At 30.8% G+C, this 17160-nt stretch overlaps 2 protein-coding genes across 2 annotated transcripts in view; one reads left to right on the top strand and one right to left on the bottom strand.

The window, feature by feature from the left end:
- LOC105252543 overlaps positions 1-11904 on the top strand; it is a 67065-nt gene extending 55161 nt beyond the window's left edge. Inside the window, exons 6-8 of the mRNA XM_025406836.1 lie at positions 8214-8370; positions 9509-9680; positions 10622-11904. Of these exons, the coding sequence (XP_025262621.1) occupies positions 8214-8370; positions 9509-9680; positions 10622-10711 (419 nt within the window). The 3' untranslated portion in view covers positions 10712-11904. The remainder of the gene's footprint in view (positions 1-8213; positions 8371-9508; positions 9681-10621) is intronic.
- Positions 11905-12367: 463 nt separating this feature from the next.
- LOC105248596 (methionine aminopeptidase 2) lies at positions 12368-16150 on the bottom strand. The gene is made up of 6 exons (XM_011253478.3): positions 15973-16150; positions 15441-15515; positions 14999-15324; positions 14016-14420; positions 13621-13888; positions 12368-13524 (listed from the first exon to the last, which is right to left on the bottom strand). The coding sequence occupies exons 1-6, from the start codon at positions 16115-16117 to the stop codon at positions 13319-13321; spliced, it is 1425 nt and encodes a 474-aa protein (XP_011251780.1). The 5' UTR covers positions 16118-16150; the 3' UTR covers positions 12368-13318.
- Positions 16151-17160: the final 1010 nt, after the last annotated feature.

The following is a 17160-nucleotide window of genomic DNA, read 5'->3' on the forward strand; positions in this document are numbered from 1 at the left end:
GTGCATCGATTTAAAAATTGTACTGAAGATTCTAAACATATGTAAGGACATTCTGTACAATTTTCATTAAATTCTCAATATTTTGAAAATAGATACAAAACATCCTTAATCGAAATGATCAACTTTTGGCAGAGAATTTCGCCTTGTGACAGATACATGGCTAACTTCATCGAATTATATTTAATATCTTTTTAACCAGTTAGTACTTGTATAATATTATTTGACCAAATATTTCTTCTGTATCTAAACTTTTGCAAATTTTAAACAAATTCTGAATATTATTTCCATGTGTTTTTGTCATTTGAATCGACGTGGTTATACGTTTCCCATAAGAACACATGTTAATTCAGTGCAAATTAAAATCCTTATAACATGTGAACGCTTTAGTGCATCGATTTAAAAATTGTACTGAAGATTCTAAACATATGTAAGGACATTCTGTACAATTTTCATTAAATTCTCAATATTTTGAAAATAGGTACAAAACATCCTTAATCGAAATGATCAACTTTTGGCAGAGAATTTCGCCTTGTGACAGATACATGGCTAACTTCATCGAATTATATTTAATATCTTTTTAACCAGTTAGTACTTGTATAATATTATTTGACCAAATATTTCTTCTGTATCTAAACTTTTGCAAATTTTAAACAAATTCTGAATATTATTTCCATGTGTTTTTGTCATTTGAATCGACGTGGTTATACGTTTCCCATAAGAACACATGTTAATTCGGTGCAAATTAAAATCCTTATAACATGTGAACGCTTTAGTGCATCGATTTAAAAATTGTACTGAAGATTCTAAACATATGTAAGGACATTGTGTACAATTTTCGTTAAATTCTCAATATTTTGCAAATTGGTACAAAACATCCTTAATAAGAGATGAAGAAAATTAATTGAATTTAAATATCTCATTTAAATTATACGAAGAACGTTGAAACATTCCGCGAATATTATTCAGAGAAAAAATAATATACCGATCTTTATTTATTAGAGAGATTTATTAAAATGTATTAACATTTTTTTTTGTCGTCTATTTTATAAGCATTAAAGACATTCTTTCTATTATACTTTTCCCTTCCATTTTTATGGTTTATTTAATAAAGTTGTTTGGACGATTATATATATTACGGCAGTTTTATAATGTCTATTGATTGCTTTGTGAACGATACTTTGAATATTGCAGTTTTATCTTCTGTTTAACAAGAAACCGATTGCTTGTAACAGTGATAATGTTAGGTAAGCTCGACGGTGAAAGCAGGAAGGAGGAAGAGACTAGAGTACAACAGAATACCTTGAGTTTGTATCGTGTCGCGGATTATTAGATTATTATGTCATGTTTAATTTAATCCGCGATCGGCGTAACGTATGAAATGATTGAAAGCGTAAACACGTTCGCGTTTAGACGAGAGTCTAATCATCTTTCTTTAGAAGACTTGAAGAATAACCCTAATTACCTCTACAATACGCGATACGCGGGTAATTTCGTAATTACATTTTAATTGTTAATGAATAATTAACGATTATACCGTAACCGCGATTATAATCTTAATTATTATGACTTTGACCGCCGCGCGTTTCTCTCGAATTTAGAGCCCTTTCGAGAAATCCGCGATTAAGTGACCTCGTTCCATGAAAGAAACTAATTGTACAGAAAAACTGATTTAATTATAATGCTACCTTTTATCATTTTATCGTGTTTTTTTCTTCTCAATACCCGTGCATTATTCTTCGTGAAGCTTTTATCACGATCTAAATTTTACCAAGTAATCTGCAATTGAATAACGAAACATTATTGTTTGATACCGAAAATTAAACTGGCGAAACTGTTTTGAAAACTTTCATGAGATTGTCGAATTTAATGAATATTTAATATAAAAAAAATCGTAAGGTACTGGTGCGAGAAAGAAATTCTCTTTAAGAGAAAAAATCGACTTTACATTGAACGGATTTATTAATAAAATCCAAATTTATAGATAGGATTTTCATAGCTTCGTAAATGTTTGACAGATCGCATTGAATGCTAATAATTGCCGTTGTTGAGATCGAAAGTGAGAGTTGGGATTTTTTTCCTTATTGAGAGATCGAAGAAAGTATCGTTAAAGGACACCTTGCGATTGCTATACTTTCGATTCGGATCTCGCGAGGCTCGTTATTATTTCGGACACACCCGTACACATATAACTTTAATGTCTCGAGAATAACTGGCTACGTCGTTTCGTGCGGCTGTAAAACGCGCTTCGCTCCGCACGCGATTAACAGCGTCGCGCCCCGCGTGCGAAATTCACTTTTCGCTCGTAAAATCCAACAATCCGCATCCGATACGGTTCCCTCGCGGTGATAAGGACCGCCCACGTCGGGAGCACGCGAATTCATTATCGAAAGTGTCGGTTGAATTGTTGAATAACGAAACAAAGAAGAGGTTGAGCTTTCCAGAATCTCGATTACTTGAATGAAACTTTGTTGAAATAATTTATTTGTGTAAAGTTGTTATATTTCAATTACTTTCTCACATATTTTTTCTTTTCAATCTTTAAATAAATTATATAAATTCGTTTCTCAGTTTTTAACTCTCGAGAAATTCAATAAAATTGAATGAAAAATTTAATAGTCATATTGTAATCTTATTTAATATGTTGTATAATTTTATGTAATTAATAATATATAAACTTTTGGATTTTCAGAATCTCGATTAGTTGAATGAAACTTTTGGATTTTGGAATTTCGATTATTTGAATGAAACTTTGTCCGTTGAAATAATTTATTTGTGTAAAGTTTTATATTTCGATTACTTTCTCAGATATTTTTTCTTTTCAATCTTTAAATAAATTATATAAATTCGTTTCTCAGTTTTTAACTCTCGAGAAATTCAATAAAATTTAATGAAAAATTTAATAGTCATATTGTAATCTTATTTAATATGTTGTATAATTTTATGTAATTAATAATATATAAACTTTTGGATTTTCAGAATCTCGATTAGTTGAATGAAACTTTGGGATTTTGGAATCTCGATTATTTGAATGAAACTTTGTCCGTTGAAATAATTTATTTATGTAAAGTTTTATATTTCGATTACTTTCTCAGATATTTTTTCTTTTCACTCTTTAAATAAATTATATAAATTCGTTTCTCAGTTTTTAACTCTCGAGAAATTCAATAAAATTGAATGAAAAATTTAATAATTATATTGTAATTTTATGTAATATATTGTAATTTTATGTAATTAATAATACATAAACTTTTGGATTTTCACAATTTCGATTATTTGAATGAAACTTTTGGGTTTTGGAATCTCGATTATTTGAATGAAACTTTGTCTGTTGAAATAATTTATTTGTGTAAAGTTATATTTCGATTACTTTCTCATATATTTTTTCTTCTCAATCTTTGACGATAAATTCGTTTTTCAGTTTTTAACTCTCGATAAATTCAATAAAAATGAATAAAAAATTTAATAATCATATTGTAATCTTATGTAATATATTGTAATTTTATGTAATAATATATAAACTTTTGGATTTTCCTGTAAAATTTATCAAAATTTCTTTTCGCGGATTTTTATAAATATGTCATATTTTGAGATTCTTCTATAAAACTTACCTAAGTTAATTCTGGAAGAATGCCAGTTATGCGATTGCTTGAAAAGATTGCGCAAATTGACAGATCTTATTGTTAGATAAATTATGGTATCTTATCGATTCGCAATTGTAGCGTGAATTACGGAACGTCAAATTAAAACGTAATCGCATTTGTAGTAATAGCAGATAAACTATGTCACCGTGTATACTACGGGTTATTGAGCTGATCGAAATTCAATCGTCTCTCTGTCGAGATGCAACAAGATGGCAAACATGATATGCGCACTCTTTTATAATTCTGTTATCCTGTTACCTGCATGCACTTTGCTCGTCTTTGCATTATCAGTGTCGGTTTCCTTTCAACTTTGCATATGAATGGCGACAAAAGAACGTTTTATAAGATTTGCACGTATAGCAAACGTCATGACGTCGATCGTGTATTTTCAAGTCCCTAGCGAGATTTCTTTAGCATTTATTAAAATTTACATTTGATAAAAGACGAGATAATAAATATTAAATTTAATTATTTATAATTATATTGAAATAAATAATAAATTAAATTTTAATTTCTATTAATACATTATTATAAAATATATATTAAACAATTATATAAGATATAAGCATAATTACATCTGATTATTATTATTGGATTATATATGTACCACAGAACAAAAGTGAAAGCGGAAATTTTTTGCAATAATTGCGAGTCTTCACAAATGCTTTGATGTAATATCAATCACTATTATAAATTGACGTAGAATTTTTTGACACTCTTAATTTTATGAAAATGTGTTAAATAGTTTTGTGTGTGCAATTTTTTATCTTTAAATCGGATCGGGATCAGTGACATTCGCGAAGTTGATGACATGTGACATAAGCAAATAATCGCATAACAGACGTCCAATTGTCATCGTACGGCGTCATCTTTCTGCATCATGCTTCTACGCATTTAATTCAGTATTCGACGAAATACGTTACAATTCAATAAAATCAAAACATCGAAACATAAAAAGACTAATTTATATTATTGATTCGTACATAGATTCAATACATGATATATAGTAGTTAATGTTTTTTTTAGTTAAATAAAAATTAACGACGAATAACTATAATAGTATTTCTTTTTTAAATTTAATAATTTAAAAAATTAAATTATTAAAACATTTTTAAAGCAAATTATTATTAAGATGTCCTGAAAAGGAATCTTGCAAAAGGATAATTTTAAATAAAATTCGTTATTATATGTATACTATTTATTATATAAATATTATTGTTGGATAAACGCCATAATTATTATTCATAATATCTTGTATAAAACTTGGATTCATAAAATTTAGTAACCCTATCGCTTGAATATATCTTTGACACTTTCAAAAAAGGGACTAAATAAAATAATAAAATATACCTGTATTTCTATCATCGTTAATAACTACATTTACATTCGTATTAATTATCAAATATTTAGCTTATCTCGATGCTGTACGCTTATCTACAGTATTGATGCATCGCACATATACATGCGCTGCTCGCGTTATCTCGCGCTTTCAAAAATTCGGATCAATGACCTGCGACGGCAAGTCAATGACTCTGCGAATAAATAAATAGCATAGTCGATGCATCGGTGAACGACCGGTTAAGGGATATTGTCCAATTCGTTAAATCACTTCAGGTTTTTTAAATAAACGAAAATAATGTGTTTGTAACTGATGTTTTTTCAAAACGAGGTATTTTTTTTTAATACTGTTAAAATTTCGCGAATTTATTGTAATAGTGAAATTGAAGATAAACTTATTTTCTGAATGTAATGATTTTCTGAGAATGTTAAAGGATTTAAAGTTCACTCAATTCAATACTGACTTCCTTTGCGCTTCCTTTTTCAAATGGCTCCTATCATCTGATTTCCATAAAATCGCGTATGCAGCCCGTACGATGCACGCGAACGAAACATCGACTTACTTTCGCGACCTGGTTTCTCGCCTCGATCGAACGCTTCATTGGGTGGCTCGAAATAAATTTACTCGACTTCCTGTAATAGGAATACATTACGAATAATGTGAAATATTTTACGTCTGCATTTTTGCAAGAAATTTTTAGCCAAATCACGATTTTCTCTGAATTATTTCTTCTTTTTTTGATTAATTATTATGTCTAATTATATACTATTTTACTATTTTAATTATTTTACTATTTTAATTATATACTATTTTACTATTTTATTTTTATTTCCCTACGCAATTATTAATATTATTTAAAATATCATAATTTTGTATAATTTAATTATAATTAAATGTTATCTACGAATTTCTATCAATTGAGATTCATTTAAAAATAAGATTGATAATCGTCGACCGACATACCTCATTTTTACTTTTCAATTTAACTTATTATTTTATAACGTTATCTAGGTAAACTCACGTAGAAACGACATATTGATCTATTAAAACGACTATAGTATCTTGAATAAACTATACAATAAAAATAAATACATAAATGTATTCAATGTGTCCAGTTGTCCATAGGATCTGGACTGTTGTCAGAACAAGAAGCGAATTTAACAATAAATGTTGATAGAGAAAATCGTGACGCGGAACGACAATACGTCCTCCCGAGTTCTTGTGCGTCTTGGCGTAAAGTTTTAAAGGCGATTTCAAAATGATTTTTATCTGAAAACATGTGTTGCGTTTTCTCGCGTAAAGGGAACGGAAGTAGAATATTTAAAAAAATAAATATTTTTACAATCACTTCCCTTTTATCGCGACTCTTTCTACTTATATACAGGAATTATCTCTTATAATTATTTCTTATATACAGGAGCGATTCATTTTAATCTTCATAGGCAAATATTTTGAAAAATATGCGAGATATGAAAAAATATTTCAGACAAAAGTTATATGGTTTTAAAGGAGACATAAGATGATGTCATTGACCTTAAATAATTCCGTGAAAGTCACGTAAACGTCACCCTCAATTTTTTAAATGGAGCCGCCTATTTTTTTACTATTTATTCTTGTAGCTTATCTCGAGAGCTTTTCAAAATACTATAATTAAGTTAATTTTCATTAAGTACTTTTCGAATTATGAGGCTTGAAATCGTTTCTTAATTTTACATAAACTGTAAAATATCTTGTAAAATATTCATTTTTTGATTACCTCACCTTAATACTTTTATATACAAAATAATGAGAAGAATCAATTGGTGTAAAGAAAACACATAGTTATTTTTAAGAAAAAATATGTAATTGTTAATTGCAAATTACATATTTTTTTCGAAACAACTATGTGTTTTCTTTACACCAATTAATTCCTCTCATTATTTTGTACATAAAACTATTAAGATAAGTTAATCGAAAAATGAATAGTTTACAAGACATTTTACAGTTTATGTAAAATTAAGAAAGGATTTCAAGTCTCATAACTCGGAAAGTACTTAATGAAAACTAAGTTAATTATAATGTTTTGGAAAGCTCTCGAGATAAGCTACAAGAACATGTAATAAAAAGTAGGCGGTTCCATTTAAAAAATTGAAGGTAATTTTCACGTGCCCTGCAAGTAACTATTTAAGGTCAAATTAATGACACCATCTTATGACCCCCTTAAAACCATATAACTTTTGTCTGAAATATTTTTTCGTATCTCGCATATTTTTCAAAATATTTGCCTATTAAGATTAAAATGAATCACCTGTATATTATGAACGTTGATTGGCATTTATCGATATCGCTAATTGTTTAATCGTCAATACCGTGATATATTTTTAGAATCGCTTCTGTTGAGCCAGGATTACATACGCTTGCCTCGCTCATTGCATTTCAAACGGATATTAAAGATAGTTTGAATGTAAGTCTAACAAAAGAGGGTTAAAACGCTCGACCTCGTTCGATTGTAACGGAAACGGCATCGTTTATTTCACCTTGAGTTCTGCGAGAGGCTACCGTTCATTCGCGCGTGTTTCCCCGAGATCCTATTAGCGCAGTTATATGCGCGAAACCCTACGCAAAAATATATAGAACTTCTCTCTCTCTCTTTTTCTTTTTGATATGTCTCTCGTGCACTCGAGGAGGAATGTTTCAGTCGCGATACGTGCAACTACGATGTGCGAGCAGAGCTCGGTCAGGGCGAAAGTGGCGTTGCTGGAGGGTGAATAATTATTAAGCACCATTTATAGTGATTGAGATTACTTGTTGTTCATTATTTCCATTATAATACATTTTCGTTAAAAGGTTCATTCGATGCAGCCTCTAATTCTTTCTAAGAATTTAAAAATAATTTTCATTATATAAGAATTTAAAGAAATAAATAAATCTTCAAGTCGTAAAATGTACAATTATATTAAAATTAAAATAATTTTAATTATATTAAAATTATTTTAATTCAATTATCTTTTAATACAATTATATTAAAATTATTTTAATTTTAATATAATTGTACATTTTACGAACTTGAAGATTTATTTATTTCTTTAAATTCTTAACAAAGTGATTCAAATTATAATTGAAGTGAACATTTTCATTCCTTAGGCGAGGGTTAGAGATTTATTAGCAATTAGTAATATATGTAATTATCGTATACGATATTCGATTTTTAATTTTGAATGGATTATTTATCAAATTTTTAATTTTTTTTTCAGAGAAAAAAATGGCACCGGTTCTGGGCGTACCGCCTCCGCCACCGGCTCCTCACATGGGACCAGACGGCTTAATTTTGCCGAGGAAACCATATAATCCTTGCCTTATCTCCACTAATCATAAGGATCTGCACAGAGAGTTACTCTTCAATCAGAAAATGTGAGTTGAATGACTTCAAAATTTTTCTTGTCTCTTTTCTTTAGAAGAATTAATTCATTGGAAAAAATTTCTTCAAATGCGAGTACCTTTTTATAACAGAAAGTTTTTCATCGTGATAAATATCGTATTCTTATTTAGCATTTCATTCCTTTTATGCCAGGGTCTTAATTAATCGCGAAATTTTATAAATTTTCTACTTTCGAATTGTTATATTAAATTTTCTTTTTTAATAAAATCAATTATCAGTTTAAAGTTATATTAAATTTTCTTTTAATAAAATCAATTATCAGTTTAAAGTTTCTTCGAATATCTCATTAATTTTCTAATGAGTGTTTTTTAAATATGGGAAAAAAAATTCTTTTAATGCCGGCAAAAAAGAAACTCTGAACGAAAGGTAATCCCGAAAGTAAATGTTTTCTTGCCTGCCTCTCCATGCCTTTATAAGTATACGAGGATTAATTAATATCGCGAGAAATATAATATCCGTGATAAAAATGGAAAGCCAATTACCAGCGTGGAAAAGTTCCTGATGAAAGCTGATCTCGTGGGCCATAACAAATCCATTTTCATCATACGTGAATTCGAGCGTGTTCAGAAATCGTAGGGATTATATAATATATATAAGAGCCGGATGAGAGAGAAGGATGTTGCTTCGGAAAAATATTTCTCGTGCCGATTTTCCTTCAGTTACGCGGTCAAACAAGTAATATCGAGTATATTTATTTTATCACTTAGCTTTGCGAAATATTTAATTAATATAATTATATATTTCGCGTACGTACTATCTATAATTAATATGCGTATTCGACGCACCTGTGTGATTCTTCACGCTTCGATGAAATTAAGCGGTTCACGCTTGCTGATTTTTATCTTAGCACGCAATATTCAATCCACGCACATTCCACGTGCGAATAACAATGTAATCCCATAGTATATATTTCAATTGACTTATATTTTTCTTCTCGTTCGTGTAATTCTTTCTTATTTTGTATTTTTTCGATACCTTCAGAAATGTTTTATCTTTTATTTGCTAAAAATACTTTTATTAACTTATTACTTCAATAAAAATTTTAATTGGAAAAAATTGCTCGAATAAAAATTAATTATCAAGTAAATATGCGCTTTTTTCTCTCCATAGTGGCAAAAATGTCTTGAATCAGAAAAGCGAATTGCAACGTGCTCTGGAGAAACATAGGGAAGCTGCATCAAGAAGGGAAGCTGAAAGAATTCGAGAAGAAAGCTATAGAGATGATCCCAGAACTGCTTTGCAAAGAGCGATCGAGCAAAGAGCAAGACACATTCAATTAACGGTAATTTGATATATATAAAATTATAGATAATCTCTCGTTTCTTTTAAAATGTCACATTTTTAAATCTTTAGAAGAATATGTATATTATGTAGAATAATCTTTAAATTAATTATTTTCTCAAATTTCGAAAATTGATTCGAAATTGTTCACATTTAAGGATGTTTTGTACCTATTTTCAAAATATTGAGAATTTAATGAAAATTGTACAGAATGTTTTTACATATGTTTAGAATCTTCAGTACAATTTTTAAATCGATGCACTAAAGCGTTCACAAGTTATCAGGTTTTAATTTGCACCGAATTAACATGTGTTCTTATGGGAAACGTATAACCACGTCGATTCAAATGACAAAAACACATGGAAATAATATTCAGAATTTGTTTAAAATTTGCAAAAGTTTAGATACAGAGGAAATATTTGGTCAAATAATATTATACAAGTACTAACTGGTTAAAAAGATATTAAATATAATTCAATAAAATTAGCCATGTATCTGACACAAGGCGAAATTCTCTGCCAAAAGTTAATAATTTCGATTAACAAAATTCGGAATATTTCAGTAAAAACGCAATAAATATTAAAAAATACATCTCTGTAGCTGTGGCTAAAATCAAGTTGTAATATTCCACACAATTTCTTACTCAAAATACATCAAAAGTGGATATATTTGTCAATATTGATTTTCAGCTATTTTTGCTGGGATTATACATACAAAACAACTTAAATTAATTATTTTCTCAAATTTCGAAAATTGATTCGATATTGTTCACATTTAATATATGTATATTGAAATCTTCGATTGTTTGATGTTGTAATTCATTCCTGGTATCTCTTTAAATTGTCAAGTCGAATGCAAATATAACATAACGATGTACTTCCGATCAATTTTTTTATCAGCTTGAATAGGACTGGCAATGAATGAGCAATTGTCTGTTTGTAGCAAGAGCAATCGCAGGCGACGATGGAACCACCGAGCAATCTCCTGGTAACAGCGAGGGCGAAGCTAAGGCCTCGCACCGAGTCCCAGTGAGAGCCTAGCGAAGGTCAAAGGTCCCGCTCGACTAAATAGGATGATCGATCGATCTCGATCCGCTCGGGTGGCTCGTGTAATTTCATACCTCGGCGCCTTATCGATCACAATCAACATGTATATATGCGTAACATCTGATAAGTTTCGTTGGCACGAGAATTATTAGGGTCTCTCATTTGGCGCATCGGAAGGTAACGATGCTGTAACGAGCATTAAGAGATAACACACTATTCGAATTATGACGCTTTGATTACGAGCGAGGAGAGAATCGGTGGATCTGTCTTGTAGAAAACGTGTCAATCCGCCGCAAAATCATTCCCAGAATAACGCGAAGGACCAAACGACGTTGTGTCTTGAAGATTAGGATGAAGATTATTCTTTATAGTTTAAACATCGATTAAATTATGATGACGTTCGTATACCGCCTGAATCGAGGAGCGCGCAAATAAAGAGTTCGTAAGAACGTATCAGGTGTCTCGATGTACAATCAACAATAATAAGTAGTAAACCTCAGTGTGCCGAGCTTAGTTCAATGACCAATTAGGGTGACGTCGACAAACGCGTTATTATATTATTATATACGATAATTATCATATATCGGTAATTATTGTATTTAATAAAGTAATCTCCAGTAATTATTATTACTTACGTGTAAATTCGAATATATAATATCCAGCGTATTTTTTCTTACGAGAAACAAAGGTGATTTCATCGCGAGAGCACCGATAGTAACACAGTTTACCAGAGTAGGACACAGATTGACAATAGACAGAATAGCGATAGATAGATGGTGAGATAAAAATTTATTCATTTGTTTCGATTTTTTCATCTTGAACGATACGAAATGTTTCTTTGAATTTCCCGAAGTTCAGTTTTTTCTTTAAAACATATATCATAAAGTTTATTTCAAAACAATCATGAAGATGATATATTTTCCAAGGATCGCTGAAATTTTTATTTGTGCAATAGAGAAAACGTAAAAATGTATTGTTTAGTTATATATGCGTAAGCGAAATATTCCGTATCGTTTAAGATTAATCGAAATACGTGCGTGAGTTCTAGATCTACGAATGTCCGAAGACACTCGCGACCATGTGTATCCTGAACATTGTATCGTCTATACGAGACGATGATACCCATAGTCGCTTTTTCTTCCTTGGAAGCCCCAATGGTATCTTCCACGCGATCTTCGAGGCGATTCGGGACGGAAGATATTTTGTATTCAAAGCTCATTCGGATCACCGACGGTGGCATTACTCGCATTCTTGTTGGACACGTCACGAAGAACCTCGAGTTGAGTCCGTTAAACATAGAACGCGTTCCGCTCCGAAAATATGCGAAACTAATCGCACGAGTCATCATTAAAGTTCTCGATTTATCACGGTAGCTTCTGACGTTGTGAATCAACTACGATAGATTTATTTGAAACTTGATGCTACTCCACTTTTTACTTCACATATATACTTTACTACATATGTGTTATATGATTTAAAATTACATTTCACAGTTATATAAAGGTAATGCCACTGAAAGTAAAAATTGCGCCAGAAGACAGAGGATAGATCAGGACTCTCCGCGAGACCATGTGTTCTTATACTTCGTTATATGATGATGAGAGAAATGTATGACGTTAGCAAAATGCGGAGTAACTGTTACGAGCCGTATTTAAATGTCGAATCAACGTCAATGCTATTACATCTCATGATTCATTGTTTAAAGAATCTTGCGAAAACACGCGCAGCCTCTTAGGATTATAAAATAATATAAGACATGAATTTGTTACATCTTTAATTTTAACCGATAAATCCACGAAAACTTTATATAACATATAATTCGCGCTTTTAAAATGCGTAGGGAAATATATCGACATATAGAGATTCACAAATGGATATAGAGAAGCCACAAATGGAGAATACTTTCGTTTTCCTTTTGTACAGTTGTCACATGTATGTACTAGATTCTATGTTTATATCGTTCTAACATTAAAATCTTAATTACACGATATTCAGGACTATCGCAATGATATAAATCTCGAATTCCAAATATATTTTATTCAATATTAAACACACCATTCCCGTCATTTTCATTTTAGCGTAAAAATGTAAGAAACAGTAATAAAGATTTAAAAAATGTTACAGCGAATATAAATTACCGATCCTTTCGAAGCATATATCCGTATATTAAAAAAAACATTACGAAACATTAAAAAAAAAAAAGGAAAGAAAATGTAGAAGTATATCTCGACTTTTTTCAACGTTTTTCCATGATATGGAAACATTTGATGTTTAAAGGAATAGAAATTCACATTTGATGCTTAAGAAATAAAAATAGAAAGCGCGTCGATTGCGTTTTCATCATTTGTCGAAGCTTGCAATTTTGTTTTTTATCAATCGGAAAAGTAAAATTATATATATTAACATTTCGAAATGTCGTACGCTGAAACGTATTACATGATTACAATTCTTATTCACGCGTCTACCGTTCGCATCACCGCATACAGATCGAACGAGATAATGTTTTGAAAATGTTACATCGAGCTTAAGATATATCTTGACACATTCGATAGTGATATAAAACACAACGATGATTTATTGATTTATTGATTTATTAATAATCCTCTCCGCGGGAAATTACTTCTTTACACGTGGGACGTAGAACGAGAGTGTGCTCGAACTGAGCGGTATAACAGCCCTTGACGTCGACCAATGGCGGATACGCTTCCACGGCACCTTTCTCACAGAGATCCTTCAGCGCCATTTGATATTTGGTGCAACCGACGCGATCCAACCAACGCTTACAAAAAGCCAAAGTACCTGAAAAATTCATGAAATAAAAAACAGAGATTATGCCATTAATTTCAATTTTATTTTTTCAACACGGTCCGAATATTTTCTTTTTTAGATTCTCACCGAAATGCTTGTTGATAGTATTGAGAAGAGACTTGCTGCTCTGCAACCTCAATGGCACAAAACCGGCATCGAAGCTTTTCATATAATGCGAACATTCCATATCGTCATGAACGAGACCTCTGCCGGTAGATCCAAAGGTTTCGATTGCGTAAAATTCGTTCTCCTCCATTCGAGTTGCCTCACCACCTCGGACTATCGGCACTGTTTTCCCGGCGTGTATGCGATAAGGTGCGATAGAATGACCATTCAGATTCCTAATCGATTTCACCTATAAAAAATTTAAATTATTAATTAAAAATTTAAATTATTAATTAAATTTAAATTATTAATTAAATTATTAATTAAATTGAATTAATTGGAATTGAAACTCTATGCATATATTGTATATTTTTTACCGGATAAGTTCTACCATCCAGTTCCACTTCGTAAGACTCCATTACTTCTTGGATAACAGCACCGACGTCGCACAATTGCACGTCAATTCCGGCAGCCTTGATACCAGTATTAGTAGCGTCACGAACAGCCTCGATCAACTTGTCATACTTTGGATTAAATGTCAAGGTAAACGCACAGTCGATGATACGCCCGTTGATGTGTGTACCGAAATCGATCTTTGTGACGTCATCGTACTCTAAAACGGTTGGATCCCCGGCGTTTGGAGTATAATGAGCTGCGCAATGATTGCGGGAGCAACCAGTCGGGAATGCCAATCCAGCCTTGAGACCATCCTCGCCTATCAACTTTCGAGCGGTCTCCTCCAGCTCGTTACAAATCTCTATCATAGTCATTCCTGGTTTCACCTACACAGAGAAAAATGTATACTGTATTCAAGTAAATATTATTTATTTTAAGTGTATTATAAGTTTGTTTATTATATTCGCAAATATATCATAAGTTTACCACAAGCATGAAATTTAATTGAATATATTCTGAATTTTACTAAGTGCAGTATTTTAGTCAAGAATATTAAATTAAAACAAAAATTTGGTTTGCTTACTACAAGATTTGACGTAAAGTAAGTTTGATTTTTCTTTGATACAACTTTACAAATATTCTTGAAGAGAACATAAATTCTTCTTTTGAGTTCATGATAATGAGATTTTCTAATACTTGTGATGAGTATATTTTAAGATTATTATCAAGAATATATTATTTGTTGAAGAAAACTATTACTTAAAAAAAGAAAAATAAACTGAGTAATCGCTTTTCTTGGCAGTATAATGATATTTTTCTCTGTGTAGAAGAGCAGATATATTCATCAGATGTATATATATACTCGCAAATTGTAAAAATTTGTTTCATAATTTTTTATATTACTTAATCCAACTCTGAATATTTTAATTATTTTAATTATTTGCAATAACGCAGACTTACATACCCACTTCATAATGTGTTTGCGGGTTTGTCGATGCGCCTCGGCTGCCTGTCTGGCTTCGTTGTAGATATCATTATGCATTCTGTCGAGGGCGCGCGCCTCTTCACTGGTGAAGCGATTTTTCGCCATTCTGTCGTCTATTCCAGCAGCGGATGGATGATCCATTATCTGCCCTATCGGGAAATTACCGTCGGGGAATAATTCTGACACGGGAATAGTTGGCGGATCCGTTTGCTGCTTTACACCACCCTTGCCTCGGGGCTTGCGTTTCTTCTTTTTCTTCTTAGCTTCCTCATTTTCTCCATCGTTCTCAGTTATCTCTGTGGAACCTAAGAATTTCGACAAGTATTATTAGTTGGTATGAAAGCTAAATACATGCTATCCTAATTATTAAACTTTAATTGTTGAATTTTTAGAATCGTAGTTAGAAAATTATTGACGATACCTTCGGCAAGTGCATCATCATCCTTAACTTTATTCTCTTCCCCCTCTGGAACATCTGCACTAGCCTCTCCAGCACCTACATGAAAATATCCACACATTATTAATATTTCATAATCAATAATATAATTTTTTTAATTAGCACAGCTGATAGTCTATAGATAAACCTTGTGAAATTTCAAAGTTGCATTCAAATAAGAGTTGAAAATCATTGACTTTAAAGGTGCTGTGACAATCTCATGCGCGGTAAAATTTCTTACGTTAATTTGACTTGATTTGATATTCGAAAATGACGGAGCACATTAACAAGTACCTCGCCCGTTGGAGTCGCGCGCTTTTAACGACACGACAAATCGCATAGTTCGCGCGAAATTGAACGAGACGTCGCGAGTAAGTTCGATTGAAAACGAACGGATTTCTCCCGGCAATTTTGTGACTGTATTTCACGGTATAATTAAAGAAATTTGCACGTGTCAAAGCGGGATTGAAACAGGGCGCGAACGATCGAGGACACGAAATCGTGTATTTAAACGCACCGGCCTTCTTCTTCTTTTTCTTCTTCTTCTTCTTCTTCGAGGCCTCGACCGCGCCAGTCTCGTCCTCCTCGTCGACGATCTCGTTCTTTTCCTCGTCTACAAGCTTTTCGGCAGATTTGCCGACCTCGTCCAATACGGCCGCCATTTTCGAGACTGATGGCTAAACAATGTCACGACGTAGATTCGCAACTCTGCCAATCGCGCACGGAATTAATTTATCAACTTACGATAATAAAGTTGCAGTTTTCCGTCTTTATTGACTGGTGGTAAAATCAAATATCAAATCAAATAGAAATAAAAAATATACAAATATTATTTATATTATTTAATATTATTTATATTATTTAATATTATTTATATTATTTAATATTGTTTATATTATTTAATATTCTTTATATTATTTAATATTACTTTTATTATTTAATATTAATATTATATATTAATAATATATTATTATTATTATTATTAATTCCACATTGTATAAGAACGGTCGGAGATATCGCGCTAAGTGTGTGTCGCGTATACATGTATATACATATGTATACATATGTATGTTTTAAATTTAGAGCGACATTTCCGATTATTCTTGTAAAATGTGGAATAATTACAATGTAACAAATTTGTTAGTATTATTTAATTCTCTAATAAGATCTTTGTAAATCATATTGCGCTAAATATATATATATATATATATTTCTCATGAATATAAATTTATATATTCAAAGATTATTTATAATATGTAATACAATTATAATTAATTGCCATGTTATATTACAAAGTAAAATATTTTATTTCAAGGTTGAAAAACAAATAGATAAATATATTTTAAATTATTATTCTTTATATTATTTATATTTTTTTTAACATTACACAATGCTTTTAGCATTACAATGAATATGCAACGTATATATGTATAATATATATATATATATATATATATATATATATATATATATATATATATGTTTTTTCCTCTTTTTCAAATATTTTTTTTCGAAAATAAAAGTTACTCGTTATAGAAACTAATTGAAAAATAAAAACCTAATAAACTTTTAATTATATTTGCATCATATATCTTTTTCGATACGAATCAAATTCTTGTGTTTAACACATTATCTTTAAAAATGTCATTTAAAAATTCCTTAGGTGCGACTACATCAACATTATTTTCTTAATCGAAATTTAAAT

The sequence above is a fragment of the Camponotus floridanus genome, unplaced genomic scaffold, assembly GCF_003227725.1.
Source record: "Camponotus floridanus strain SB8 unplaced genomic scaffold, Cflo_v7.5 scaffold157, whole genome shotgun sequence".
Lineage (NCBI taxonomy): Eukaryota > Metazoa > Arthropoda > Insecta > Hymenoptera > Formicidae > Camponotus > Camponotus floridanus.

Coding starts and splice junctions, on each gene's coding strand:
- LOC105248596 (XM_011253478.3), bottom strand. CDS start 16,117: ATGGCGGCCGTATTGGACGAGGTCGGCAAATCTGCCGAAAAGCTTGTA. Junction 15,325..15,440: donor TGATGATGCACTTGCCGAAG/GTATCGTCAATA, acceptor CGAAATTCTTAG/GTTCCACAGAGATAACTGAG. Junction 13,889..14,015: donor TGGATGGTAGAACTTATCCG/GTAAAAAATATA, acceptor AATTTTTTATAG/GTGAAATCGATTAGGAATCT.